Genomic DNA, 27,461 nt, shown 5'->3' on the forward strand with positions numbered 1-27,461 from the left:
TTTCTTCATTGAAAGAGTTGTCAAGCATTGGAACAAGCTGCCCAGGGAAGTGATGGATCCCCATCCCTGTGGATGTGGCACTTAGGGACATGGTTTAGAGGTGGGCTTGGCAGTGTCAGGGTTACAGTTGAATTCGATGGTCTTAAAGGTCTTTTCCAACCAAAACAATTCCATGATTCTATGAAAGAAAATGAGGCAGAATGATTGCTCTGAAAAAATGTGACTGACACTTAGGCTGCCATGGGTGTCCAGAGGTGACACAGCACTTCTCTGTTGATCCTGAATGCCACTGTCCACACCAACATGGTGTGCAGAAGATGCTGGCACTGTAACAAATCATCTGTTGTATGGACACTGCTTTCAGTGCCAGGAGGCCACAGTTACATGGGCTTATTTTAAATGTGTGACCTCCGTGATCTCGCTTCTTGAAATAGTCCCTGGCAGTGAGTCAGAACCCAGCCACTGATTCATGTCCCAGGACCACCATCGAGTGCCATCCCTTGATTTTGGCCACGCGTTGGGGCTGTTGGTGGGTGACCTCCCTAGGGTTTTGGGTGATGAAAGGCTCCCACCTTCATGCTGCTGAAGGTGGTTCACTTTTGGTTCAGACATTGATGGACAGTTGTAATTCTAACAGAAGGCTCAATCTCACGCTGTTAAAGGATTTGTTGAAATTCAGTGGAATTTTCGCTATACCTGCAATGCACGAAGGTACCTCTAACCAAGTATAACAGGGCTAAAAAAGGACTCCTATACAGATATAATCTATTCCACAGTGTTTTCCCAAGGTAACGAGCATAAAATGACTAATAACTACCAGTAGTGATAGCAGAGATTCTTTTCTTCCTCAAATATGAATGTTTAATGTGAAATGTAAGCCTAATGCAAAATTAGTTTTTGAAGTAATCCATATTTTTCCTAAGCTGGCAATATAGGTGGATGTTACTTTGAAACTGAAATAATAAATGAATGAAATAAAGATGTAGGTTGCAGAAGGAAATTAATGAGCTAATAAACCAGCAGAACAACAAAGCTAGTTTACCTTTAGCCTTTGAGACAGGTTTTTAATTTGAGCTATGTCTCTATTAGGGATATGTGCAAGTTATAACGTTTGTATTTGCATGGTAGCTTTTTTAATACAAGCGTCTCAGTGTATTGAAATCCAGTTTATTGGACCGATATAACAAGGGAATTGTTTCCTTCAGTTTCTGGATGATGGAAATACAGAAAGGAGACAAACCCATTCTATTATTTATGCCACAGAAATGGCTCCCTTAGGCAAGGGAGCACATGGGGGAAATTATGTCTAGAGCTACGGAGGAATTTGGGTTAATATGGGTTCCTGCAGAAACTTGAAAGGTTGGGTTTAATCCCTGTAGGATCAGTGGTTCCCTGCAGTGGGGAGCACTCGCTGAGGGATGTAGAGCCCGTTGACCTCGCCGGGCATGTCCTCCCAGCGTGGGACACAGGACAGTGTTTGGAGCACATGATAAACAAAAGCATTCTCGAGTGCTTAACTCCAACTGTGATCTTTTCGATTCTGGAGCATAATTGGTTGAGGAGGAATGTCAGAAAATAACATGCTTTGAACTTGGATTCCTCTAACCTTTCTCTGAATTCTCCAGGGCTTGAGTCATCTACACCAGCACAAAGTAATTCATCGAGACATCAAGGGACAGAATGTATTGCTGACAGAAAATGCAGAAGTGAAACTAGGTAAGAGTGGGTAAGAGCTCTTGGAAACTGTGAGTGGGCTGGCTGGAGGGAAGTAACAAAGCTGACTTGTACATGACCTGAAGAAAGGGAATGGGTACCAAGAGCTGCTCTGTGTTTTTTCTCATGTTGGCTTCAATAACATGACCTTGGGTGTTGGACCAAGTGGTGTGCCATAAACTGCTGGTGGTTGATGGCCGAGTTCTGTGTGCAAAGATGCACTTGCAGTGGTGTTACTGTTCAGACAGCTCTGCCATCAGATACAGGTTAAGCAACCAAGGCCATTTTTTCATGCCCCAGATTGAAAATTGCCCTGTGTGCATCACCAAGCATTATCAAAGGCTGTTCCCCTACAGCTACAACTGCATAGTAGTGCCCTGCAGGATCATAATCCATTCAGTTTAGTGTGACATAATCCAGACTCCTCTTCCAAACTAACCTGATGGAGAGAGCTTAATTTGCAAGAACTACTCTGAATTTAATACCTGATGTTAGCCACCCTGGAGAAGAGCAGGCATTCATGTGAAGATCATATGCAAGGCAGTGGATCAGCACAGATGATGGACTCATATTCTTAGTTTTTCAGCACCAATGTTATTAAGGCTGCTTCTGCACTTTTTAATTTATGATGGTGATGGAAGATCCCTTACACTGGGAACTGTGTGGTGCAAGCCTTGTTTTCCCATGCCTCTCCTCTCCCTTTACAGCAGAATAAAATCCCAGCTTAACAGATGGTACCACCAGCTCGTTTGGCTTTATGCTGGTGAAGATTCTCCTCCAAGGGGAAATTCTCTAGGGCAAATCTCCAACCATTGTGTTGTGCAAAGTGTACTTAGTGGACCATAGAGTGTTCTCTCGTTGGTTTGATTTCATCATTTTTTGCTTCATTTTGCAGCTCTCTGCTTGACATTTCCCTATGGGCCTGTGTCCTTGGCCCTTAGTTCCTTAAGTCTTTTACATTTCTGCCATTTCCAGCAAGAATTTAGGTAGAAAAATGAGGCTTCCACCGATATTTGGCAGGCTTTAATTCAAATGAGCAAGCATAGAACAAAGGCTGTTGCTTATTCATGTTGCTAACCCTGTTTCTCATTAGTATGAGGAGCTGTGATTTCTTTTCATTGCCTCCTGGCAAGGAGGAAAAGGCACAGGGTTTCATAGAAAACCTGGACATCAGATGATCAGGTTTGTCCTTGATTGACCTCTGTTGATCCCAGCAGAGATCAAACAGGAATGTCACTGGCCACATCTTTCTTTCCTGGCTGTACAGAGTTGTTCTGAATGAACACAATGTTTTACATTCAGCAGAAGAGTGTTGCTCAGGTTTGTCTCTGACCTTACAATGCCCCGTTGTGTCTCTGATCCACAGTGGATTTTGGTGTCAGCGCTCAGCTGGACAGGACAGTGGGCAGGAGAAACACCTTTATTGGAACGCCTTACTGGATGGCCCCCGAGGTCATCGCCTGCGATGAAAATCCCGATGCCACTTACGACTTCAAGGTACCTAAACCAGCATCTTCTCACTCAGGAATTTAGGATATCCTTGCAGCTTTGAAAAAGTACACTGACAGGCAGCGCTGTCTCCTCCTGCTTTCTGGCTGAGGGATTTGGAGATGCCAGTTCAGGTCCAACGTGAATATTTGTTGTGCTGTTCACGTATCCAAATTTACTGTGAGGAAGTCTTTCCCCATGCTGAGAAAGGTGTCAGACTGAGGCTTCCTACCTGCTACCCTGCTTTTTGGTGCTGTGTGTTTTTAAATACTCCAGTCAAACATGCTGTATTTGCTCTATTTACTCTGGAGAGAAGTCAGGTCAGGTTTAGAAAGGGCAAAATCATATCTTCTGGCCTGCAGGCTGATATTCGCAGGGAGATCTGAAGGCTGCCACACAATCAGACATTTAGGGGGCTGACCTACTTTTTACATGTCTCTCTAGTCCGTTTGAAGTTTATTTTTGGATCAGTGGCAGCACAACATCACTGCTGAGTTATTATGTGGCACAGAGCCCTGTGCCATGCAGCAGGTCTGCAGGAGTGTGAGGAGTCCCACCTGCCCATTCAAACAACAGTGAGGCCTGATGTTTAAAGCAGGGAGAGCTTAATATATTTTATTCTTTTTCTGCCTTACTACAAATTTCTGGACACACATCTGTAGAAATATCCCTTGACTTTTTGTGCCTTGGTTTTTTGAAGTGTCCAGAACTTGAATTTCTAGCTCCAAACCTCCTAAGGTCCACTGAGCATGTCCAAAGAGGAGGACAGGTCACTGACTCATGAACTTTGGGGGGAAAGCTCAGATGTATGTAAAGCTCACTGGACCTTTGTTCATGTACATGCTGAAAGGTCACTTTACAAGATGATGTTTAAAAAGGACTCTGAGATCCCCTGGTGTGGGCTGCTTTCTAGCAAGAGAACACTCCAGTGTAACAGTGCCACAGTCCACTATCACGGGACTATTTGGGGTGCAATTACTGATCATTCAGAGGCATTTTTGAGAGATGACTGATTTTAAAGTAACCAAGGGATGCTTTGCTATTGCAGCCATTTAAGTGCATCAGTCAACTTTTGAACTGATGTTTTTCAAGAGAGAGCAACTTTCCAGGCTGAGTTCAGACTCAGGGTTACAGAAATCATTAATGATAAGGACACGTAGAAATAGCTTAATCTGCAATTACTTATTACTCTTTGATTAACCAATTACAACAGGCACTTCCTCAGCTCTGCTGATGGCAGTGCTTCATGGCAGGGCTGCACCCTGCTCTAGCTGCTCCCACCACTTCTCCACCGCCAGCTGCCTGTGCAACTCTCTCGTTCATCACAGCTTTTTATTATTATTTTTTTTAAAAAAAGGAGTGATATCTTCATAGGCTGCTTTCTGCCCTCTGAAATCCCTGAGGATTTTCCTCTTGCCAGAATAACTAGGGCATTTAATATGCCGTTGACTGATGCACAGGCTCCAGGACCAGAATCCCTCCATTGTCCCCCAGGATCAGATGCTCATAGCATCTCTGAAGTTGGCATTGACCATTTTCCTGTGGCTGGGGGTGTGGAACAGAAGGCTGATTGCTGCCGACACGCTCACTGCAGGGTGCTCTCAGAGCTCCTGGGGATGTGGGAGCCACTGGACATTAGTCCCTTCCCTGGATCACATCCCTGCACCTGATGCTCTTGCTTTGAAGTTGAGGGGGGGAGGATGTAAATTATAATTATTTCTTTTTAAAGGGATGCAAATCAGATGCTCTCTGGTTTAGCCGACCGGCTTAAAATACTGAATACAAAAGATGAGATTTATAGGGTGAAAAAAGGACTGCTCACAGGCTTAATCTGTTGGACAAAAAGCCTCTGATCTCGCTGTTTTCTTAGCCAGAAAGAGTTGCCTGTGTAATCTATGGAAGGAGGCAGTAAATACCTCTTCACATAAATAAACCACTTTTAAAAAGAACAAATAAAAACCCTACATTGTTGAGGTTATTTGTTGATTTTTTTCCCCAGCCAGCCCTCCTTTTTTCTTTAGAGATATCTTGTCAATAAGCTTAGAATCAGAAGGAGGGGGAGAAAGAGCCTGCTTTCCTTCCCAAGTCAAGGCAATGCAAATATATTAGCACATCATATCTTTGCTGGATGGACTGAAAAGCTTTTCAGCCTCAAAAATAAAAACCAGACAAAAACCCCCTGAATTTGAGATCATTATAAAAATGTGTGCTTCCCGCTGAGTTTTCTGCTTTCTCCGGGAGACTTAGAGAGGTGATAATCCCTTTCTGTATTGCTCCAGCTTTAAGATCACTTGGCATCTTGCATATAATACTGGGCACCTCAATATGGAAAGACACATTAGGAATTTGGAAGGAGTTCAGTGGCAACCCTGAGGGAAGGGGTCATGTGTGCTGAATCATGTGGAAAGACTGTGATAATTAAGTATGCAGCAGAAATCCCAGCTGACTAGAAACAAAGAATGGATGAGACTGTACTGTGAAAGGGATGGAAATAAGATTTGAGAAAGAATTTTTAAGCAGGTACAAAGATGTGTAGCAAGGGCAGCATTTGTTAAGGGAGAACTTGAGTCAAAAATGAGGAAAAGTGCCTTCAAATTGAAAATCCAAGTTGTCTTTCCTGGAGGGTGAATGTGCAAAGGTGCTTGTGGTTACTAGAGGCTCTCTTTAGCTCTAGCTGAGCTTTTGGGACTCTGTACTGGGAAAAACAACCTTTCTGGGATTTGCTCGCTAAATGGCAGGTTTAAAGGCTTGAGGCCGTTTGGAAAGGGCAGCTCTTGAACTGGAGAGGAGAAAGCTGAAGTGGGACTGCAGGGACGTGGCACAGAGCAGAGGGAAGGGAGAGCATGATGTGAGAGCTGGAGTTGCAGGAGGAAGGGTGGAAGGCAGAGTCCATCCCTTCCACCTTGAGATGAGTTGGTCAGAGTCCATTTCCCATTCCAGCAGGTGCTGTGTTGTGAATCTTTAGCAACCCTATATATGGTGTCCAGAATAATGAATTAGCCACCTTCTGCCAAAAAACCAAGTTGTGGCAGTGTCATTAGGGAAAGTGCTCGTTTTCTCTCACTGGGCATATCCTGTCTCTGCCTCGTCCACTGCCAGGAGACCCAACCCATCCTTTGGGGCTCATTTCCAGAGGTGCAGCCACAGTGATGGTGGGATGGGGAGGAAGCACTGGAGGGGAGCTTACCACTGCTCTCTGTGGCAGGGAGCTGGGGATACAGGTGTCCCTGTTTGCAAGGGAGAAGATGGAAGGAAAAGTGGTACAGGTATGAAATCCAAGAGCTTCCCAAATAGGTGCATTCTCTCTGCTCTGATCCTTCAGGAGACTCCACCAACCATGTGGGCTGAGCAGGGCTTGGGAACAGGGTAAATAAAAGTGTCCCATTTCTCCTTCCACTGGTAAAATGATGCTTTTAGGATTCCATTTAATGAGCAGTCCATGATACATGAGCCTCCTGAGGTATCTCAGCACACTTCATGCGTCAGTTCCAGGTAGCCTGCTTTCTGTGGAGCTGTATCAAATCCATGGACATGTGTCATCCAGCATTAAGCAGGGAGCCAGCAGCCAGGTTTTCTGCTTCTCCCAGCCATGAATCCAGGGAGCAGTTTGTGACCAGCTCATCCAGGAACTGAGGGTTTGTTCGTTAGTGCACAGGACTCATTAAAATGCCCCCACCAGGGGACCTTCAGGTCATCAGTGTGTCCTGGGCAGTGTCCCCACCATGGCTGCTGGGCGTGGTGCCAGCAAGGTGGCCGTGTCCCACACTAAAAATACCTTGAAAGTTTTGAAATAAATCTTGGCATAAACAGCAGGGTTGGGAGGCTCTTCTGAAGCTCCAGCACATGGCAGGAGGATGAGGCAATGTCTGAGATGTGAGTCTGGGGGCTTGCAGAGGACCTGGCTCCCAGGGCTGAGCCCTCAGAGCTGGGAAGAGCCCTGCTTCCCCCTCACCTGGTGCCTGATGCTGGGACAGTGCTCCTTTATGTCACAAATGTCCCTCTGCTTTCTTTTACAGAGCGACTTGTGGTCTCTGGGGATAACAGCCATCGAGATGGCAGAAGGTGCTCCCCGTAAGTAGAGTCATTCCTCTGTGTTCATTGACCCTGGGGTGTGACGTGCTGGGGTTTGCTGAGCACCAGCCAGCGCTCAGTTCTGTGCAAGAAACACCATTCCAAGGTTTTCCCAAGCAACCTGGGCTCGTTGGGATGGAGCTCGCAGCATCCATGGGGACAAAGCTGCCAGGGCAGCGTGGCCTAGGAGACAGGATAGGCAGTGAGCACGTGGCCCTGTGCGACTTACTTGAGAACTCTGGGACTCAATTTCCTCAAATAAAGTGCAGATGAAGAAGGGGTGGAGGACTGGAAGCAGGTAAAACACTGCTCCTCAGAGCTGCTGTTTTACTAACCTCTGCGGTGACACCGGCAGTGACACGCTGGGTTCACCTGGGGCACCTGCACAGGCCATCCTGCCAGGGCTCTCAGCATTACCTTGGGGCTGTCCTTGCACACTGGTAAGTGCAGGTAAATAGAACAGAGCATCGTGGCACATGGCGCAGCTGCCCCGTGCTCCAGGCCTGTTGCTCTTGGCACCTGGGTGGGTGCTGAGGACCAGGAGCTGCAGGAGCACGGGTGTCCCCAGCCATTCCCTGCCACTGAGCCTGGCACTGCTGGGGACACACACACCGCTTGGATGGGGATGTCAGCTCTCAGCTACCGTGCAGGTCTTCTAGCCTCAGAGGAAACTCGGGTCTTCCCTGTTGGATGTCCGTGTTTAATGCCTCTTCTTGCAAATTGCAGCTCTGTGTGACATGCATCCCATGAGAGCCCTCTTCCTCATCCCCCGCAACCCAGCCCCGAGGTTGAAATCAAAGAAGTGGTGAGTCTCTTTCTCAATCTTCAGCGACTGTGAAACTGTTTCTGGAGCACCTTGTTTCTGCAGCCCAGGCTGGGTGTTTGTGTTTACATTTGTACAGCTTCAGGGGTTGGTGATGGTCTCCAGCATCACTCCGGTGAGTGCAGGTTTGGGTCTTGATCTCCTCTATGGAGAGGAAATTTGGGCTGAAGGATCCACCATGGGATGGAGGGCATCCTTGGAAGGCAGAGAGAGCCAGACTCACACTGCCATTTCACAGGGCGGTGTCAGCTTTTCCAGGGCAGTTTGTGCAGCCTGAAGTCTGATGACACTTTGCTTGGCTCCTGTTTCTTTCCAGTCAGGTTCCGTTTTCAAGTGGAAACATGTATCCAGGCCAAAAAAGGATAGTTTATCTTGAAAGCCCAGGAATGCGGAGATTTGTACTTAGTTTGGGCTTTATTTTAAAATTTTGCAGGAAAAGATACGTCACTGTTTTGGAAAAAAAAAAAAAAGGCAAGGCATGCCAATAAAAACCCGCAGGAAAAATATTCCTGAAGCCCAGCAGATGTTGTTTTGTTACTGTATGTTCTGTATTGATGGAAGTGGAGTCCTTAAAAACACTTGTCTTTGGTTCATGCTGTTTGTCTGCCCCTGGTTCAGCAGTGGTTTGGTCAGGAAAGATTTGCCAGAGGTTGGAGAGACAGCCCTGTGCTCCCAGATAGGCTGAGCTCCCAGAGGGAAGTTTTGTCTTAATCCTTGCAATTTTGCTTATTATCTTGTTGAAGACACACACACACAGAAAAAGGAGAAGAGCACGCTGTAGCTGTGGAAAACACTTGGCACCACAGCAGCAAGTATTTAGTTGCTGGGACAGGAATGAGAGGGTCTTGGAGTCCTCTGCATCCAGTGCATGGTTGTTGGGATTTTAGGAACAACCCCTAAAAACTCACTCAGACTTTGGCACGAGGCATCTTAATTTTGTTAGCCTGATCATCAGCTGCTCCAGTACCAAAGCAGGAAGAGAGGGACCATTCCCAGCTGGCTCTGCAGAGGGTGTCAAAGATTCTCGCTCTCCTTGCACAACCTTTTGAGGATACCATTAGTCAGCTGAGAAGACTGTGTAGATATTTGTTTTCTGCCAAATCACCAGCTCTTTCATTATCCTCACTGCTACAGCACAATATGGATTGTGAGAGTTCAGAGTTTATTTTTCATACCGAAGTGCTGTTTATTCAGCAAAGGTTCACTCTGCCTCCAGGCAGAGGGGAGATGATGAAAGCAGGTTTTGAGCAGGACATTTCTCCTAAAGGTGGAAGTTGTGTTTTATTCCCTGCCCTACCATACCATGAGTGCTTTGTGGAAGGTGGAATGTTCCTTGGCACCACCTTCCCCGCGCACGTCCGACGGCTTCCTCAGGTTTGCACATCTTGTGGTGTCTGCCCGGGGTCAGTTGGTCAGTCTAGTGCTGTGCCATGCCAGGGGTGGCATCCTGGCTGCTTTGAGAGAAGGATCTCCTGGGAAGTCATAGTGTAATGAAACTCCAGCTTCAAGGGGAAGCCTAGTGCTCACCTGGCCTCTGCTACCCCTCCACAAGCAAACAGGGATCCCTGGTCTCCATCAGAGCTGGGACACATGTACCTCAGGCAGCTCAAACCAAATCCATCTTCCAAACTTTCATTGCAGTGGGAAGCTCCAAAGCATCCAAATAAAGCTCCGCCAACTCCACCAGTTCCTTCAAAGCAAATTTTTTCAGCATCTTTAATGTGACTCTGGGCAGATTTGCTGTCCTTGGCTCATTTCTCAGCTGGAGGTTTTGGGCCTTGCCAGGATGGGTCCTGGAATTCTGCACACCCATCCCAAGAAGAGTGGAGATGCTTGACCAGGCTTTCATGGTGGGTCCCTGGCAGTCAGTGAGCTGGTTTTCACAAGCACAGGTCGCAAGAGGAAAGCAAAATGAAGAAAAGTTCAACTTGAACCTTGAGTTTGTCCTTGCTTTTGTGTGCAGCAACACATAAATTAAAGTACAGCAGGTGGGCAAACCATCTTTTTCCTTCCTTGAAGGAGATAGTAAAGGCACCTCCAGCACCTTTGAGGATAAGTCAGGGAAAACCAAGAGGGAATACTGGCATGGGAGCCTGCCCCGACTTGAAAATTACAGAGAGGAAAATAATTTTGTTGCTCACTAAATACTTGAACTGGCTTTTTAAATAGTGCTGTTCCTATGAAATTGAAGTCTTTGGTGTATCACTTTCTTTCCCAATTAAAAACAGCCAGCAACGAAGCTTTATTTTCTTCTTCCCATGTTTCACAGTCAAAATGAACTCGAACTTTAGTGATTTTGTTCCCATAAACCTTTCCTAGACCTGCCTTGTAAGAGACACAAAACCTCTTTGTTAATGAGGTGATATTTGCACAATGAGACCACTTTTCATCCAAGCAGCTGCAAAGACTTTGCAAACATTGATTTAAGCTTTAGAAACCTCAGGAGCTGGAGGATCAGTGTTTCAGGAAGGTGGGCTGACCTGGGCCTGGGGAGGGGATGAGGCATGTGATGGTGTCCTCCTGAATCAGAGCCAGGGAGAAAGCCCTTGTCTTCTGCTCCAGCTCCAGTGAGGGCTGAACTATGTGACTGGGCAGGCTTGCTTTTTTTAGAGAGGAAGATTTTGGGAAATCCAGAGGCCTGAGCTGGTGCCTCTCCATGGCTGCTCAGCCAGCTCAAGGGTGCAAAGGTGTCCTAGGCCATTGTTGGGCACTGGGACCCCCATCCTCGAGAGATGGGCAAACCCATCACTTACTGCAGGATAACTTCTTGGCTACTTCACCTTGACCATATTTGCACATGCTCTGGACCACACATCCAGGACTGGAGCCTCTCCAGCTTCACACCAACAAGGGAGAATCATATTTTAGAAGCGGATTTTTTTTTTTGAGCATCGCGTGGATTATCTCTTCTGGATACACCGAGACACTGGGTTTCTCAAGGCAAGGTGGGGAAGGAAGATTTGCTTGTTAATAAAGCTGGAGGGAGGATTTAATTGGGTCCAGTACTGTATTTTATTTTTGCATCTCAATTTGTATGGATTAGCACTTAAAAGATAAATCAATTTTAGCCCGACAGCTTAAAAGTAAAATCCCTGAAAGCTTATTGTTTTACTTCTAATGCAATTCTGTAGTATCTGTTGGCTTCTGACATTAATTTATATTCATTTTCTTATTTGCTAAAGCAACATAGGCTATAGCAGCCTGTCAACATCTTCCTTTCTTGTAAATCCCTGTTCTCTTGGGTTTATAATGTGGTGAAATTAGTTCCAGGAAAACTTCTGATGTGCAACACTTGAGTCTAAGAGAAATTTTTTTATTAAAGATTTGACCAAAACTGTTTCAGCTGAGATTGAATGTAACTTTGTGGGCAGTCAGGCTGTGAGGAGGCCACAGCTCTGCCATTCACAGCCACGTTCCCCCCTCTGCCCAAGCCATGCTGCCCAAAGGGAACGTACCATTCACTTGGATCCATGATCAGGGAGTCCAGGGCATGGTGGCTCCCTGGATCTGGTGGGTTAGTGATGCTTCTGAGAGAGCAGAGGAGGGCTGCAGGCAGCAGCATTGCCCGGAGGTTGCCAGAGCTTTAACAGGCCATTTAATATTGGGAGGTTAAATCTAAAACAAAAATCAACTTATCTTGTCCCACTCATGGGGCCCGGTGCCATAAAATATGCGAAACAATCTATTAAGGAATTATGTTTATATGTGTATGTGTTGTCTCTCATTTCTACCTGCAGTTTCACAGGTCAGAGGGAAGGGAGGAGGAACACTCTCTTGCTTTTTTCTTGGTTGCCATTGGTCACATCTGGTTGTGGTGATTCCACAGTCTTACTGATGGTTCCCAGCTTTCTGCAGACTCAGCAGAATAGTGGTTTCTCCTAATTGCACCAGGAATTTACAGATAGGAGCATGCATGGGAAGAGCAGGAGAGGATGAAGTGATAAAGGGTATGTGTGATGGTGCAGCTTTGAGAGGTCATGGGAATCCTTTTGGAAGGATTGCATCTGAGCAAGAACTGTGTAGCAGCCAAAAAAATCTTCTCAAATACCCACGGGTTTTTTATTTTCTAATAGGATAATCAATATATTTACCTATTTTTTTCTGTACCTTCCTTTCCCGTCCTTGACCAGGTCTAAAAAGTTTCAGTCCTTCATTGAGAGCTGCCTAGTGAAGAACCACAGCCAGAGACCAACCACAGAGCAGCTGATGAAGCATCCCTTCATCCGAGACCAGCCCAACGAGAGGCAGGTCCGCATCCAGCTCAAGGACCACATTGACAGGACTAAAAAGAAGCGAGGAGAGAAAGGTGAGTGCAGAAGAGAGGAGGGTTAGTGGAGAAGCAGCACCTTGGGCAGTCCTTGACCCCTGCCGTGTGCTTAGACCTCCCTGTCTGGGCAATCCATGACCTCTGCCATGTGCTTGGGGATCCCTGTTGTAGAATCCCAAGGCACATCCCTGTGGGCAAAGGGTGTGGGTAGGAGAAGGGAGGCAGAGAGGACTGGGTTGCTCGTGGTCTCAGTTCCCCTCATTCGGATGGCTGAGTTTGTTTGCAGTCTGGTTGAGTTCAGTGGTGTGATCCCTTGTGTGACCACACTTCCTACGGTTTTGAGGTCAGATTGTTGTGTTTGATTTGATTCCTCTCAGTCACTGAAATGAAAATAAATACTCATAACAAACCAGTGGGTGTTCATACCAAGCAGTCAGGTGACTGTCATTAGAGCTAATCAGTGTTTTTAAATATTCTTTTTTTCCTAATGAAAAATAGTGTGAGGTTTTCTTTTTTTTTTTTTGTCCAGGTGGTAATTTCCACATGGAACATCTAAGCTTTGATTCATTAAAGTGTGTGTATAAAATATACATTTACATAGATACGTCCTGGCGTGTGGGAGGGTGAAGCTGCTAAGCTGAATTTTCCCCAGCTCACGTATTTCATGCCCGGTCTGTTGATCTACGTGACATCCACGCTGCACCAGCGATGGCAGAGTTGTGCAAATGAACATCGAGATAAGACCCTTGCCCCAAAGCAATTCCGCTGACTAGGAATAACCTATTAAACTGAATGTTTTCAGTGAACTCTCCAAGCCCTATCAAAGTCCTCTGCAAGAAAGATCAGATAGCAGAAGAAACTTGTTAAAGTATTCAGCAGCTTGTGAACTGAATTTTAATTTGAAAGCTCATTTGTAGAATCTGGAAAATTAATACGTCGCTATTTCTCTTCTTATTGGTAGCGGAATTAATTTTTCATGCGTACCTTCCAGCCCCTTGTAATAGATTTCACTACAATCAAAACAATAAAAAGGGATCCCAGTGAAGTATTAAATGTGTTTAGTCTGGCAAATGAAGGCTGGACCCTAGAGATGGAGAGTAATTGGATAAATGTGGGCCTTTCTTTTACTATAATTCCCTTCATCCGATAAAGATGATAACCCAACAGAAATTGCAGTGTGTAGCACAACATTGCAGTGGGCTTTTATGTGGATATCTTCATTGCTTGGAAATTACATGGATTTGCATAGGAAGAGCATATGTTTAGGGAAAGAGGAGTTGGTACCTTCAGAGCCATGGTTAAATCCCACCCTCCAGTGACTGTGGCTTCAATAGCTTGTGGGGCACCTCCCACTGCAGAACCCTCCTGAAGAAGGGGGTCACTCACTGCCATATGGGATTAAATTCTAATTTCAAGGACACCTCCATCTTTGCATTGAGGGGCTGATGAGCTATTCTGTTCCTAGATGAGACAGAGTATGAGTACAGTGGAAGTGAGGAGGAGGAGGAGGAAAATGACTCTGGAGAGCCCAGGTAAGAATTAGCATTTCATTTCTGCCCTTATGTCTCTTTAGCTCTGTATAAAATCAGCTTGAATTATGGGCTCATATGAACTGGAAATGGAAAAAGGACACTTTGAACGCTGAGTCCTGTTCCCTGGCAGAACAGAGGATATTCTCACTGCTGGGTGGTGCGTGGGTATGAACTGATGCTCCAAGTCACCTTAGCCAAAAGCTGGGGAAGACGACCTGGGTACCCCATTGCCTGTGGGACCTGCATCACAGCAGGGTGCTGTCATGGGAATGTGGATATTGAGATATGGAAAAACGTGAGATGAAATTAAAGACTAAAACGTGGTTCCTTACATCCAAGTGTAACTCCCTATTTCCATGTAACTTTTCACCATGAAACCTCCCCCAGTGCCATTGCAAGCACCATGGGGCTGGAACTTTCTTTGGTGACATTTTTCAGAGCCGTTGTAATTAGTATCAGGTTATTCCATTATTTCACCAAGATAATGTAGTATTTTAATAGCTGGCAGTGATTCATGCTAAGTGTGCTTTGTGCACAGCTAAATATAGTGTTGTGCCACTGTAGCACCAGAGGCTTTGGTTAGGAACTTCATGTAAGGGAAACTTTTAGCAAATAAATGACTGGTGGGCCATGGGCAGAGCACCGTGTCTGCCACCCTGCCCTGACACTTGCAGTCCCCCCATCCCTCCATCTTCTGCTGCCCAATGCTCTGTTGGGTGTTTGGGTGGTGTTGGGATGGAGGAGAGAGGGGCCACATTGGAAAATCACCTCCCTTGGCAAGAGGTTTAACGATGCGGGGAGGGGATCTTCTCTGATGCCTCTGTCCTGTGCAGCTCCATCCTGAACCTGCCCGGGGAGTCGACGCTGAGGCGGGATTTCCTGCGGCTGCAGCTGGCCAACAAGGAGCGTTCGGAGGCGCTGCGGCGGCAGCAGCTGGAGCAGCAGCAGCGGGAGAACGAGGAGCACAAGCGGCAGTTGTTGGCCGAGCGGCAGAAGCGGATCGAGGAGCAGAAGGAGCAGAGGCGAAGGCTGGAGGAGGTAACTGGCCAGACCCGAGCAGTGGGCTGGCAAAGGCTGGCTCGGGGTGAAACAGTGGGATTTCTGGTAGCAGCTCCCAAATGTTCTCAGCCTGATTTAAGAAGGTCATGTCCTGGTCTCCCTAGTGAGTAATCCCAAACCTTTTTGTTACACTGGTCAAAACCCCCTGCTCATCCTTGTGGCATACCCACCTCCAGCCACTCTCCTCACTACATTAAGTGCTGCCAACTCTTGTGAAGGTAATAGAACTGGTTTGATATAAATAAACCATTGAAATACCAAACTTAAAGGGATCCCTGGAACTGTTGAGCAGAGTTAACCCATTATTGGTGTGACAGTCGAGATGGGCAAAACTCATACTGATCCAGGCACCTGTCAAGTTCATTATCATTATTTGCTGCTGTGGACTGTTACAGTTGAGAAGAGGCTGAAAAGCTGAATTTGCCCTTTCCCCAGATCCATATGCCATTTGTGTCCCATTTAATCCCTAATTTCAACTTCAGTCCTCAAAGTCCCTGCCAATTACAATTTCTCTTGCAGGGGAGGGGCAGATGCCTGCCTGACTTGTGCAATGATCCATATGTGCCCCGAAGGATAAGATTTCATTACCCTTGTCTTAACATACCAGCTACAAATGCGATCGGTCATAAAATTATCCACCCCATTTAAAATCCAGCTGCAGGATTTGACCGTGTGACTTTGGGTGTCCCTGAGCTGCTCAGCCTGGCCATGGTCTCTGTAGGAAGTGCTCGCTTTTGCTTTAGCTCTTGGTTCTTGGATTGCAGAAGTTCACAAAAAAAAACCCCAGGCTTTTCCCCATCTCTTGGGGTTTTGATGGGGTTTTGCACAAAGACACCCATTACCTCGAAGTGAACTCATTCCAAGAGACTGATTGAAAGGTTCATACTTTAAGGGTCATTAAATTAGCTTTCCAAAGAGGTCACCAATACGTCTGAAGAAAGGATTTGCAGTAAATGGACTACTAGAGCAGCCACCCCCTTAATTTGCACGAATCAGAGATGTTACTGTGGTCGCCAGACTCTCTCTGTGCTGGGTAATGCCTGCAGGCCAGGGGCACAGACAGGAAGGAATTTCAGGCAGCTGATGGTGATGATGATGGTGATGGTATGGCCCCTCTTTGAGGTGGTCCTCTGAGCCCCTCCAGGGCAAAAATCAACACAGGCAAATCCCAGGCAAAGCATTTTTTCAGTCTGGTAAATATGTAGGTCTGTCCTGCTGTCAGAGCGCAGAGCACAGCACGTTCAATACTTTGTAGATCAGGCTTTGCTTCCTTCCCAAGGCTGGTGAGCTGCTTTGAGAGAGGACAAGGTTTGCACATAGATGCACCCTGAAATCCCCTGCCCCAATGGATGTTTATCTGAGGACTGTTTAAGGAAGCCTGGCTCTGCCTTTGTCCCAGCCCTCTTGCTGCAAGCGGTACAGGAACAGAACAACAGCAGAATAAAAGCAGACACCAGATTAGCTGCAATCCTGTAATGAACACAATGCTTGCTGCTGTATTAATACGTTCTCTTCACATAGAAGAAAATTGTTCTCTCTTTGCTGCTTCCCAGGCAGGTTTTGAATGGAGGACTAATCCTCTTGCTAAGCTGGTGAGCTCTGCCCTGAGCTACAGAGTCTCTGCCTTGCTGGGCCTTGCTGGGCTGGGCTCTGTGCAGCCCCCCAAGCTTTGCCAGTTCCCCCTGTTCTTTCCCCAAGTCATTAAAAGCTAATGCCACCATAGCCAGGATTTAAAACTAATGCCTCTGTTTGTAGTGGCTCTAACAGCTGCCTTACACCTTTCAGACCTAATTTGAAAGGGAGTTACGTGCTGGAGCAAAGCTGACAAAGAGGTGTTTCCATGCTCCTGCCATGTCAGAGAAGTGGGGAAAGACAGACTGTAGCTGAAGGGCATCCTCTGCCCACCGTGGTGTGACCAGCCCCATGAGCTCAGCCAGGATTAGGGCAGATGCTGGGGCCAGCTGGCAGCTGTGGTAGCCCCAGCATCTTCTCGAGTGCCCATCTTCTCAGGTCCATCCGGCCAGGTTTAGCTTCATGTGCCTCTCCAGACACAAAGTGAGCTCTGCTCTCTATTAGACACTGTTTGCGTGGCAAGCAAGAAACAGCTGAGTTGCTTTGGCGAGGATTAAAGCAGGAGTCCTTGAAAGAGATGTAGACCTCCTGTTGCAAATGCTGTGGGTTGTGGCAGAGGTGCTGCTCCCCAGCGTGGCCAGCTGTGGCTTTGCCAGCTGCAAGGTGCTGTGTATCTGCTGTGGGCTGCTGTGGGAAAACCAGAAAAGTAGTTAGATGCAGGAATCAGCAAACAAAGTTTCATTGCTGCTGCAGGGATATAGTTTGGTGTTTGTTCTTCCCAGATATTTTGGGACAGGAAGCATCTGATGGCCAGACAGAGGTGCCCAACAGCAGCTGTCACAGCTGTGCTGACTGTGATATCACTGCCCTGAGGCGCCACACTCACTCCAATCACGTCACTGCAGTTTTGCTCCAGAGAGCTGCACTGCTCCAGCACTTGTACCCATCCAAACAGTACCCAAAGGCTTCAGCAGCAGTCAGGCTGCTGCAGTTTGGCCTCTGTGCTGTTTCCTCCACTAACTTTGCACTAACTTTCATTGATGACTCTTGGCCACGGATTTATTTTGGTTGATGGGAACAGGATTTCTTCCATGTTGCTTTACGATCTGACTAAGTTGGGGTGTGCCTCCAGCCAGCAGCACTGGACCAGCAGATCTCTGGGAGGAGAGGCCAGCGGAAGACTCAGATTACTATTTTTTCAAAATAAAGTTGACCTTTAAAACCCAGTAGAGCAAGCAGGACACATAAACCCTTGGAGCTGGTGGCTTTTGGGGCTCCTAAGTCAGCCTGTCCAGTACTGCCAAGCATGTTACTGTGTTTATAGAAAGAGCTGCGACTTGTCATAAGACTCTGTGGAGGTTGCCAGGCTGAGGGAGTGAGTTGGCATTTGGGCCCAAGTGCAGCTCCAAAAGGATTGACTTCGGAGGATACTAAGCTCAGAAATGCCTGGAATTAATTTGTACTGGAGATGAACAGCAGAAGAGCTGGAGAAAGGCCTGCTAGTGGGATAACTGGTCCATTCCTCTGTCAGTGCAGACCTTCAGGAGGGTTTTTTTGTGTTTTTTTCTTGTCTTGTCTTTAAATACTGCCAGTGGTAGAGCTCCTACCATTTCTCATTCCTCACCCAGAAGAGCTCAAAATGAAGGGATCCTATTTTTTCTGTCACCTAGATCTTCCTAAATTGGGATTTCTGAACCTATCACAAAGTACCTCCCATTTTAGGGCCATTGTGGGGAAACCTACCATCTCATAATGTTGCTCCAACATTCACATCAAATGCATATATTAAAAAGTCAAGCGAGGAAATCTTCCAGTGGTCTTTTGGTGCTGCCCCCAAGACCGGCTGCCATCCTTCACATGTCTCCTTGCATCTGTCAGACACTTGGGCCTCCTTTTTCAACAGCTGACCAGCTTCCTTCTCTGAGGCTGAATCTTCTTCCAGGCAGCCAAAGAGATTTAGATGTGCAGCTGTCTTTAATTGCGGTGGAAATAAAAAATGCCCAAGCTGGCTTTGGAACTGGGACCTTCATGGGAAGTCGGTTGAAGTTTTGGGTTCCCTCATACAGAAAGTTGGTCTCATGAATTTAAAATGTGCGGCAGAATTAACCCTCAAATGAGAGAATTAAATATCAATAGATCAAATAGCACTAAGGAAAATGCTTGTGTAGTGCAGAAGGGTTATAAGGCTTCAATGTATTTTAATTTTTCCCTGTATATACCTATATTAGATATATATAGCTCCCTAATCAGCCCTCAATTTGTTGCTGGCACAGAATGAACCTTGATGCACTGGTTTAAGCACTGAAACTCCAGCTGAGCTATAGGAATAACACATCTTGGGGTCAGGAGCCTTAGGGATCCTGCAAGACAAATCTCTGTGCAGACCCCTTGGCAGAAGTGGGCAGATGGAGTCAGGGAGGGCTTTACATAACCTCATTTTTTTGCCATGTTGTGGATTTTTTTTCCTTTCTACATATAAAACAAAGGTCATATCTTTACAGGGAATGTACAAGGCAAATCTAAGCATCTTGCTCTTTGCATGTGAGGTTTCATTTAGTGCAGTTAGAGAGCTGGATGTTCAAGGGATAAAAAAAATTGCTGAAGTTCCTGTATATTAATCAGCAGAAGACCATCTATTGGTAGCTGTTATGAAGCAATGCCAAAAAAATCAAGCAATTAATCATAGATAAATTTAGATTACCAAAAATGGTGGTTGTTATTTTTTTCTGCATGTGCAGGTGTCCTACAGCTTGTAGGAACACTGTCATTCAGATGACAGCCCCCTCTCAGTAATATGGTACACAGGGCACTGCAGTGGTCCCAGCAGCATTCCTGTACCCATTTCCAAGGAGAGCTGTGTTACAGCAGCTCCTGTAGTACAGGAATGTTCTAAGTCTTGCATCTCTCTGTTTTTTCTTTGGTTAAGAAACATGTAGAGCTCATAGTTTCTGAAGCATGAGCTTTTTCCTGCACAGAGCATTCTTTCATGATGATCCTGACTAAAAGCTCCTGCAGTGGTTCAGAGCTTATCAGATCCCCATTTGCCATGGTGGGAAGTTCTGACCCAGTTTCTCTACCAGTGGAAAACACCTCTCCATGCTCCAGTGCTTGGTGTGTCAGGAAAGATGATATTCCAGCCACAGTCACTCTTTCCCTGGTGGCTCAGATAAATGAGCCTGTCACAGCAACGCAACCACCTAGAATATTTGTTTTCATTTGTCACTTGGAATTCCCCTTCCACTTCTTTCCTGGCTCGTGCTGATGTTTGGGAGCAGCAGCCAAGGTTTCCAGGAGCCTCTTCTTGCAAGTGTAGGTGCCTCTCAGAGCTCACTGGGTTTGCAGGGTGGCGGCAGCTCTGCGATCGCTCGTAGCCCTGAATGTGTCTGATCTAGCAAAGTGAGCTTGCTCCTTTGAAGTCCTTGTTTCATGCCAGGCCTCCAAGGGCCTTCCCACCAGAGGTTTTGCCTTCGTGTGTCTCCTCTCATCAATATTTAAAACTTGTCATATCTAGTGCAGCGCAAATAAGATCCCATTCTGGCTTACAAGCGGCTACATATAGCTTTACCTGCAGAGTTATATAAATGCAGTCCTAATTAATTGGTGCTCTTGCCTTGCATGAATAATGGGTCTGGATAGTGTAAATACACAGAGTAGTTTCAGGCTTGGAGAAATGTGGGAAGTGTGCACTAGCAGTCGGAGAGAGAGGGCAGAAAGCAGGGAGAAAAGGAGGCAACAAACGAAAGAGAGATCTTTGAATCTTCTCCCCTTATTTTTTCTCTGTTTCTACGTGCAGTTGTTTTCAGCTGCATCTCCCTGAGCTCAGTCCCTACTTAGCAAAGGGTCCTCATCATCCCTTGCTGGAGGCTTTTCCCATTGCAGTGCCAGGTCCTCTCCAGATGTTTGCCAGCTGCTGAAGGGGCCGTGCTGGGAGGGCAGCGGAGCGGCTGCGCCGTGGCCGATTCAGCCCTGCTCTGCTGGGCTGCAGTGTTTAGCTGAAGGTGCTGGTAATGCGACCGTGACAAATGACTTGCTCATAATGTGACCTGACAAATCTGCTGTGGAGCTGGAGGGAAGTGCTGTGCTCCTGGCCTCGATAAATGTGTGTATTGCATCCTCCTCACAGTCTCGGCCCAAAGAGCCCGGCTGTGGCAGGTGCAGAGGTCCTTAAAATATCCAGAGGAACCTGTCTTTGAAAGAACACTGTACCTTGTGGGGCTCAATTCCCAGCTCCTGGAGTTAAATAGGCTTTTAAGTGTGGAGGAAGCTGGTAGTTAGATGCTGCCTTACAGGAGAGAGGCCAGAAACGGGCCAAGCTCACTAGGGCCACTGGGCACATGGTGCCCTGGAAGGGTTGTGGTGTGCTGTTCCCTCCCTGTGAAAAAAGCTTTTGCCTCCTTCTTTGGAAGGGTTTGGATTTTCTTGCCTGCCAGATTGGGAATAAAGACCATTTGGGTGATTTTTATGTAAGAAATAGCTGTGGCATTCAGGGCCTTGCCTCCTGCCAGCCAAGCCCAGCCTACACAAGCATTATGTGCTTTATTCAGCTGTGTGGTAGTTCAACTAAAAAAACCAAACCGTTAAAACTCACCCCAAAACCGGTGTGATAGAGTTGTCAGTGGAAGCTCAGGGTAGCATTTATTCAACCTGTTAGTCTAAAAGATCTGTGCTGCAGAGGTCATGGGAGCAGTGACCATCACCTAAGGAGGTCATGGAGCGCTGCTGAAGCCAAGAAATCCCACGTGTTACTGTAACTGCTGCCAAGTGACTGTATCCCGGTGGCGTATCCTCCTGAATTCCTAGCATAGAGTTCCAAAAACTACAGCCATCCCTGCGTTTGCCCTGCGCTCTGCGAGGACGGGCGTACGCTCGGAGTAACACATGGATCCCCTGCTTACGTGGGCAGCGCGAGTGACTGTGCCTGGCGTGGGACACGCCGGAGTCTGGAGCTGGCAGGTTATTTCAGGTTGGATGCAATTTTTCCTTCCCCGAGGCGAGTGGAACAGAATTGATAAATATGGCTATAGGTGGCACTAAAGCTGAGCTGCAGCCCAAGGAAGTTGTTGGAGTCCCTGCGTGGGTTGGCTGTGGATGTTACCTGTGGGTGAGAAGGCAGTGGCTCCTCCTGAGATTGAAATGCTGGGGTGTGTTTAAATGTTTGTTACAGTATCCATAGATATATCTATAGGCAGATCTATCTTTATGGGTATCTGTCTATAAAGATATCTACAGATATCTGTCTCTAGAGAGAGAGAGACACAGAGATATAGAATATAGAATAAAATACAGAGAATATATATAGAATTACAATATCTATAATGGATATGTATCTAATAGAGCAGATCTATCTATTAGGTATCAATTATAAATATATATATATTAGATCTACTGTATTAGAGAGGTATTCTGGAGATCTGTATAATATATATAATATCTCTATAGACAGATATTTATATTAGGGATGGATATCTGTATTGGACATATCTATATAAGTATCTTTAGATAGATAAAGGTCTCAAATCCATCTGCACAGCGCCGGTTCCTGCAGAGCAGCAGTTTCAAATGGATATATCTTGGTCTCTGGATTGCTCAGCCAGCTCCTCAGCTGCTGGTCCAGCCCTCCCCTTGATTTAGTGGCATTGCCAGCTTCTCCAGTGCCGGCATTCCCACTGCAGTCTGCTCAGCCTCTGCATGTCAGTGACGGGAAAAGAAAAATAAGGAAAAAAGAGAGGAAAAAGGGCCAGGTTTCTGCTTCAGTGGGTACCTCCCACTAGTGTGTGGCAGGAGATGATGGAGCCATGGCAGGTTGCAGAGCCCCGGTAGCCAGTATTGGCATTTGAGTGCCCTCTGCTGATGCTGATGTGATGCGAGGCTGCGGTGAGGGGCTGCTGTGCTGAGCATTGCAGCAGTTTCCTGCGAGCCCCTGCTCCCTGGGGAATCCCAAAAAACCCTCCTAAGGTAGTGTGGGTAGCTACAGGAGTTAGGCTGGGTTAAAAGCAGGGGATTTGGGGGCTGCAGGTGTCACCCAGGGCCCTCCAGGATGATTCACAACAGGCAGTGGGTCAGTTGTCATTACCACAAAATTCCCCGGATTGCTGTCAGCGAAGGTGCTAAGGAGTGAAGCAGGCAGGGATGCGACCCAGGAGGGTCAACAGGCAAGGGTGGCCTAAGGATGGCAAGGAAAGCCCCCACACTGCTCATTTTGTGTTTCAGAAAGGAAAAGCCCTGGGATTTTGGGCCGTCTTTATTAGTTTCAGATCTCAGCAAACATTAAGAGGGATGTGTTCCCCTCTCGACAGGCAGTAACTCCCCTGGCTCCCTCCCTCATCCTCACTGGGGTTGAGATGTGAGTTCCCCATAAGTGATGGGCTCATGCAGCTCCCAGGTGTCCGAGGCCTGATTAACTGACTGGTGGGGAGCATGCGCTGCCCTCGTGGCTTTGTCTGCAGGTGGAATAAGAAATTATCCTCTGGTGCTGGCTCAGAGGATGGTCTGGGTTCTCCATAGCCAGTGTCAGGCATCAGAGTGTGTGGGGATGGAGTGGGATCAAGAAGGTGGGATCAGGAAGCCCCTCTATCACCCAAATGGACTGGCCTGCTGGCAAGGCATCTCCTTGGGTGAGTGGGAGCACTCTGGGTCTGTGGGTGAGGTGACACCCCAAAAATCATGCGAAAAAGGACTTTGAGCTCCCAGGGAAAGGTGTAGGGGTGCTGACCTGTGCCTCCTGCCCCCACAGCAACAGAGGCGGGAGAAGGAGCTGCGGAAGCAGCAGGAGCGGGAGCAGCGCCGGCACTACGAGGAGCAGATGCGGCGGGAGGAGGAGCGGCGGCGTGCAGAGCACGAGCAGGTAACCTGGTGGGAGCAGGCCAGTCGCCTTCAGCGTGGCTTCCTCTTCCTCTAATCAGGGATTTTCTTGTAAACACTCATTTTTTTACTACTTGAGAGCAAATTGCTTAATTGTTAACACCACGTGTGTTGCTTTCACTGCTGTTGTTTGTTTCCGTGTGGATCCACTTGCTGGCCCGCAGGTGTGGAGACACTTGATGCAGGTTTTTCCCACTCACTTGTTCCTGGGGGCAGATTTTTTGGTATTCCTTGGACGTTTGCCATTTCCCAGTGGTTTCCGTTCTTTACCACTCCCTGTAGAGTGGTGGACACCCTGGGCCCTTTGGGCAGGGACCGAGGGTGCCTGTGCTGATTGATCAGTGCCAGCACTCGGGTGGGGTGGATGCGGGTGCCCACCTCATTCTCTTACCTCTTGGGAAATACTGTCTCTTTTATTTTCTCTCTCTTTTTCCTTTGATCCTTGCTGCCCATGGCTCCAGGAGTACATCAGGCGACAGTTAGAGGAGGAGCAGAGACAGTTAGAGATCCTGCAGCAGCAGTTGTTGCAGGAGCAAGCGCTACTTCTGGTAAATGGGAGGCCCCGGCCACGCTGCCGCTTCCTGCCCGTGTCGCGTCCGCATGTGCCCACCTGCACCCATGTCCCCCACGTGCCTCCTGCCATGCCCAGACATGGGGGACACCACTCACCGCCTTGCCTGGAGCCTCCTGTCCCACTCTGTGGCTGCCAGCATGCCTTGATTCCCTGCCACCACTTCGGTGCACGGCTCTCGTTGCATCCCTTCTGCGGCGTTGGCATGTGTGTGCCTCCATGGGAGGAGCAGCCCTGTTGTTTCCATGAGAGGAGCAGCCCTGGTGCCTCCATGGGAGGAGCAGCCCTGGTGCCTCCATGAGAGGAGCAGCCCTGTTTGCTGCTGTGTAGTTTTGAAGGCTGTTTGCAGCATGTTGGGGTGCGTTCGAGCTGTCGCGTGCCTGCACCCATCAAACCCACCCTGCCATGCTGGTCTTCACGTTCCACATGAAGGCTCTTATTTTAATTTCCTTGCAGGAATGCTGTATGTTCACTCGTGTACTGTTTGCGTTGTAGATGTCCTCTTTTTTTAATTTGGTTTTGAGTTATCCTTTTTAGTGCTGGTAGCTGTTACTGCATTTTATTTTAATCTGGAGGGATTATTCTTTTTTGCTCTTGCTATTAATTTTATTTGGGAAAAAGAAAAACCCTCACACAAGCCCTTGTCTTATAAAAAGGCCCTTTCAAAGTGATTTACTCCTTAAACCTCATAGAGCCGTAGAGATTCAGAAAGATCACACAATTGGCTCTGCTGTGCAGCCCTTCCCAGGATCAGTGAATTGATCCTACAGAGGAGTTGGTTTTGGTTTGGTTTTGTCTGACTACAGAATCATGAAATGGTTGGGGTTGGAAGGGACCTTAAAGACCCACCTCATTCCAACGCCCCTGCCATGGGCAAGTACAGCTTCCACTGGAGCAGGTTACTCAGAGCCCCATGTTGACCAGGTGATGTTTGACACCTCACTGGATTGATCCTTTGTTCTTCCTGTCCAGAAAAATCGTGGCAAAGTCAATGGTAACTCCTAAGTGAATGTCAGCTCTTAAGGATGTCACTGGGTTTCCCTGACAAGGCAGCACTAGCACCCCCCATTCCCATCAGACAGGGCAGTTCAGCAGCTGCAGAGCATCGATGCTGGAGTCACAGCTCTGAATTTGTTGGCTCTGTCCTCCCAGCAGTCTCTCCTCGGAGATGCTTTACAGCTCAGTCCCCAAAGTCTTTCAGATCAATAAGCTTTTCCAGAAAAGAGCCTTTCAGATACCCAAACAGATAAATGTGCAGTCTGCAGGCCGGCCGGGCACCTTTGTCACTGTGTTTTCTCCTGGGTAGGAGTACAAGCGCAAGCAGCTGGAGGAGCAGCGGCAGGCAGAGAGACTGCAGAGGCAGCTCCAGCAGGAGCGGGACTACCTGGTGTCCCTGCAGCAGCAGCAGCAGCAGCAGCGGCAGGACCAGAGGCCAGCAGAGAAGAAGCCCCTCTACCATTACAAAGAAGGGATAAATGCCAGCGAGAAGCCAGCCTGGGCCAAGGAGGTAGGGGGAGAGTGAGGGGTGTGGTGGGGCCCAACTGCATCCACAGGGCTGGTTGTAGGGTTTGGTCCCAAGTACCCACTGCAGATTGTGCTCCACAGGGTTGGGATCCAGCAGATGCCATCAGCTGTGCTGGAAGCACTCCCAGTTTGTGTGTGTGTCTCTGCATTTGTGTTTGTGCAAGCAGAGCGGAGGAAGGAGGTTTTTCCATGAGGGCATGCAAGGAAGGAAGCTGGATCCCTATTGGGCTTGTGGGCACAGAATCATAGAATGTTAAGGGGTTGGAATGGACTTTAAAGATCATCTTCTTATTCTTCTTCTTGGCACATGCACAGGAGGCCAGGGGTGAATGTAGGGGCGTGGTCATCGTGGGGTGCCTTGCTGAGCCCTAATTCCACATAGTCAGGGATTGGGCAGCTGTTCTCCCAGGCTCAGGGCTGTATCTCTTGGGATTGCTCTTCTGTGTTTTTTTTCTCTCAAGCAAAAAGAGAGAATTGTTGTAACAGTTGTGAGATCTTGAATATTAATTATTGCCTGGCTGAATAGTCTTGAAAAGATGAAGACATGCATTGTCTGCAGTGCGGATTCAGGATCATGTGCAAACTCTTTCTCCTTAGTGTCTTTGTGGTGGCTCCAGTGAGATTGGTGCCTGCTCTTGCTATTAATTTTTCTAAAGTTCTTTGTGTTTAGTTGGTTTAAATTTGTAACCCTACTCCTGGGCAGAAAGATCTTTTAATAACTCGATTATTCTTCCTACTAAGCAGGACCTCTGCTCTGCTGCCAGATGTCTGGCACTCTAGTCCTGGCAGAGATGTGATGTGCATCCAACATGTAGCTGTCTCTTGATCTTTCCTCTTGACAGTCCTCAGCTGCACCCACAGTACCTGCAAGCTCAAGGAATTCATCCAGCTGTCCATTGCTAAGTAATGGCCAATGATACGAACAGTTCTTGGCCTTTCTAAACCATCACAGAGATAGATGTGGATGTCAAAAATTCTTTTCACCTCTTTATATACTTTATATACTCCCTTGGGTTTCTCCTTCATTGCCTTCCCATTTAGTCTTCATTCTCTTTTTGTGGCAACGCACCAGATGATATATTTTCATGGAGTTGCAGCATCATTCTCCAGCCCTTCCACTGGAAAAAGAGGTTTGATAAGTGGGATTTGCAGATGAGACATTCCAGATGTGCTGAGCTGCCTCTGACAGGAGAAGCTTCTACCTGGGTGGTGCCTCTGCCTCCTTGTGCAGAATTGGGTCTCTCCTGATCATCTGCAGAAGTGCTGTGAGAGTAGGTAGCAGGCAGGAAAAAGGGAGTAAACTCTTTCATTTTCTAGTTTTGAGTAAATCCTCTAGAATGTTGCTAAAGTACCTCTGGCACTGTCTTCAAAACTTTAGCAAAGATATATAAAAAGGAATGTTATTCTTTATCTGGGATGAAGGAGAAAAGTGCTGGATTTAGCTCTCCCTTTTGGACAAAAAGGCCCGTTTCTTCTGTTCCACGGAGGAGGCGTCTTTTTGTTGCAGTCAGTGAAAGCAGGACCTTGGGAACTGCACAGTGTGAATGAGAGTAGCAGAACATGGCCTCTTACCCTTTGCTGAAATCATAGGGAATTTAAAGTTTCCTGTTGTTGGGGAACATCTTCAGCTTCTACCATTTAGCTGTCCAAGCCAGTTGTTCCTCACCTGTTTCACTCTATCCAGTTTCTAATTAAATGCTCAAAGAAGCAGCTGAGGCATCTTTCTGCTCTTGGAAGTGGTTTGATGTACTGCCTGGGCACAGCACCCTTGGCAACTTCCCGGAACGACTTCTCTCACCCCCATCCCTTGTTTTATCTACTGCATAGTTCCACTTTTAGCAATTTAGGTACTTTGCTGCACGTAGTGAATACCCACCCTTTCTGGCTGTACAGATGCATTTGTGCTGGTACTTAGTCAGTGGTTCTTGCTATAGTTTTGCAATTTCCATATCTAACCCATGCATGCTAATTTAACAGAAA

At 47.2% G+C, this 27,461-nt stretch overlaps 1 protein-coding gene across 10 annotated transcripts in view; it reads left to right on the forward strand.

Moving 5' to 3' along the window:
* Positions 1–27,461, forward strand: part of TNIK (TRAF2 and NCK interacting kinase) — a 153,590-nt gene that overhangs the window by 92,631 nt on the left and 33,498 nt on the right. For 7 of the 10 annotated variants that reach the window (XM_027647169.1, XM_027647168.1, XM_027647176.1 and 4 more), the window contains exons 6-15: positions 1,626–1,716; positions 3,080–3,210; positions 7,218–7,272; positions 7,999–8,077; positions 12,226–12,401; positions 13,828–13,894; positions 14,728–14,932; positions 23,259–23,369; positions 23,848–23,934; positions 25,264–25,464. In XM_027647169.1, coding sequence (XP_027502970.1) covers positions 1,626–1,716; positions 3,080–3,210; positions 7,218–7,272; positions 7,999–8,077; positions 12,226–12,401; positions 13,828–13,894; positions 14,728–14,932; positions 23,259–23,369; positions 23,848–23,934; positions 25,264–25,464 — 1,203 coding nt within the window. The remainder of the gene's footprint in view (positions 1–1,625; positions 1,717–3,079; positions 3,211–7,217; positions 7,273–7,998; positions 8,078–12,225; positions 12,402–13,827; positions 13,895–14,727; positions 14,933–23,258; positions 23,370–23,847; positions 23,935–25,263; positions 25,465–27,461) is intronic. The other 3 variants (XM_027647173.1, XM_027647174.1, XM_027647175.1) reach the window with 1 other exon arrangement.

This window comes from Corapipo altera, unplaced genomic scaffold (assembly GCF_003945725.1).
Source record: "Corapipo altera isolate COAL_440 unplaced genomic scaffold, ASM394572v1 113, whole genome shotgun sequence".
NCBI classification, from domain to species: domain Eukaryota; kingdom Metazoa; phylum Chordata; class Aves; order Passeriformes; family Pipridae; genus Corapipo; species Corapipo altera.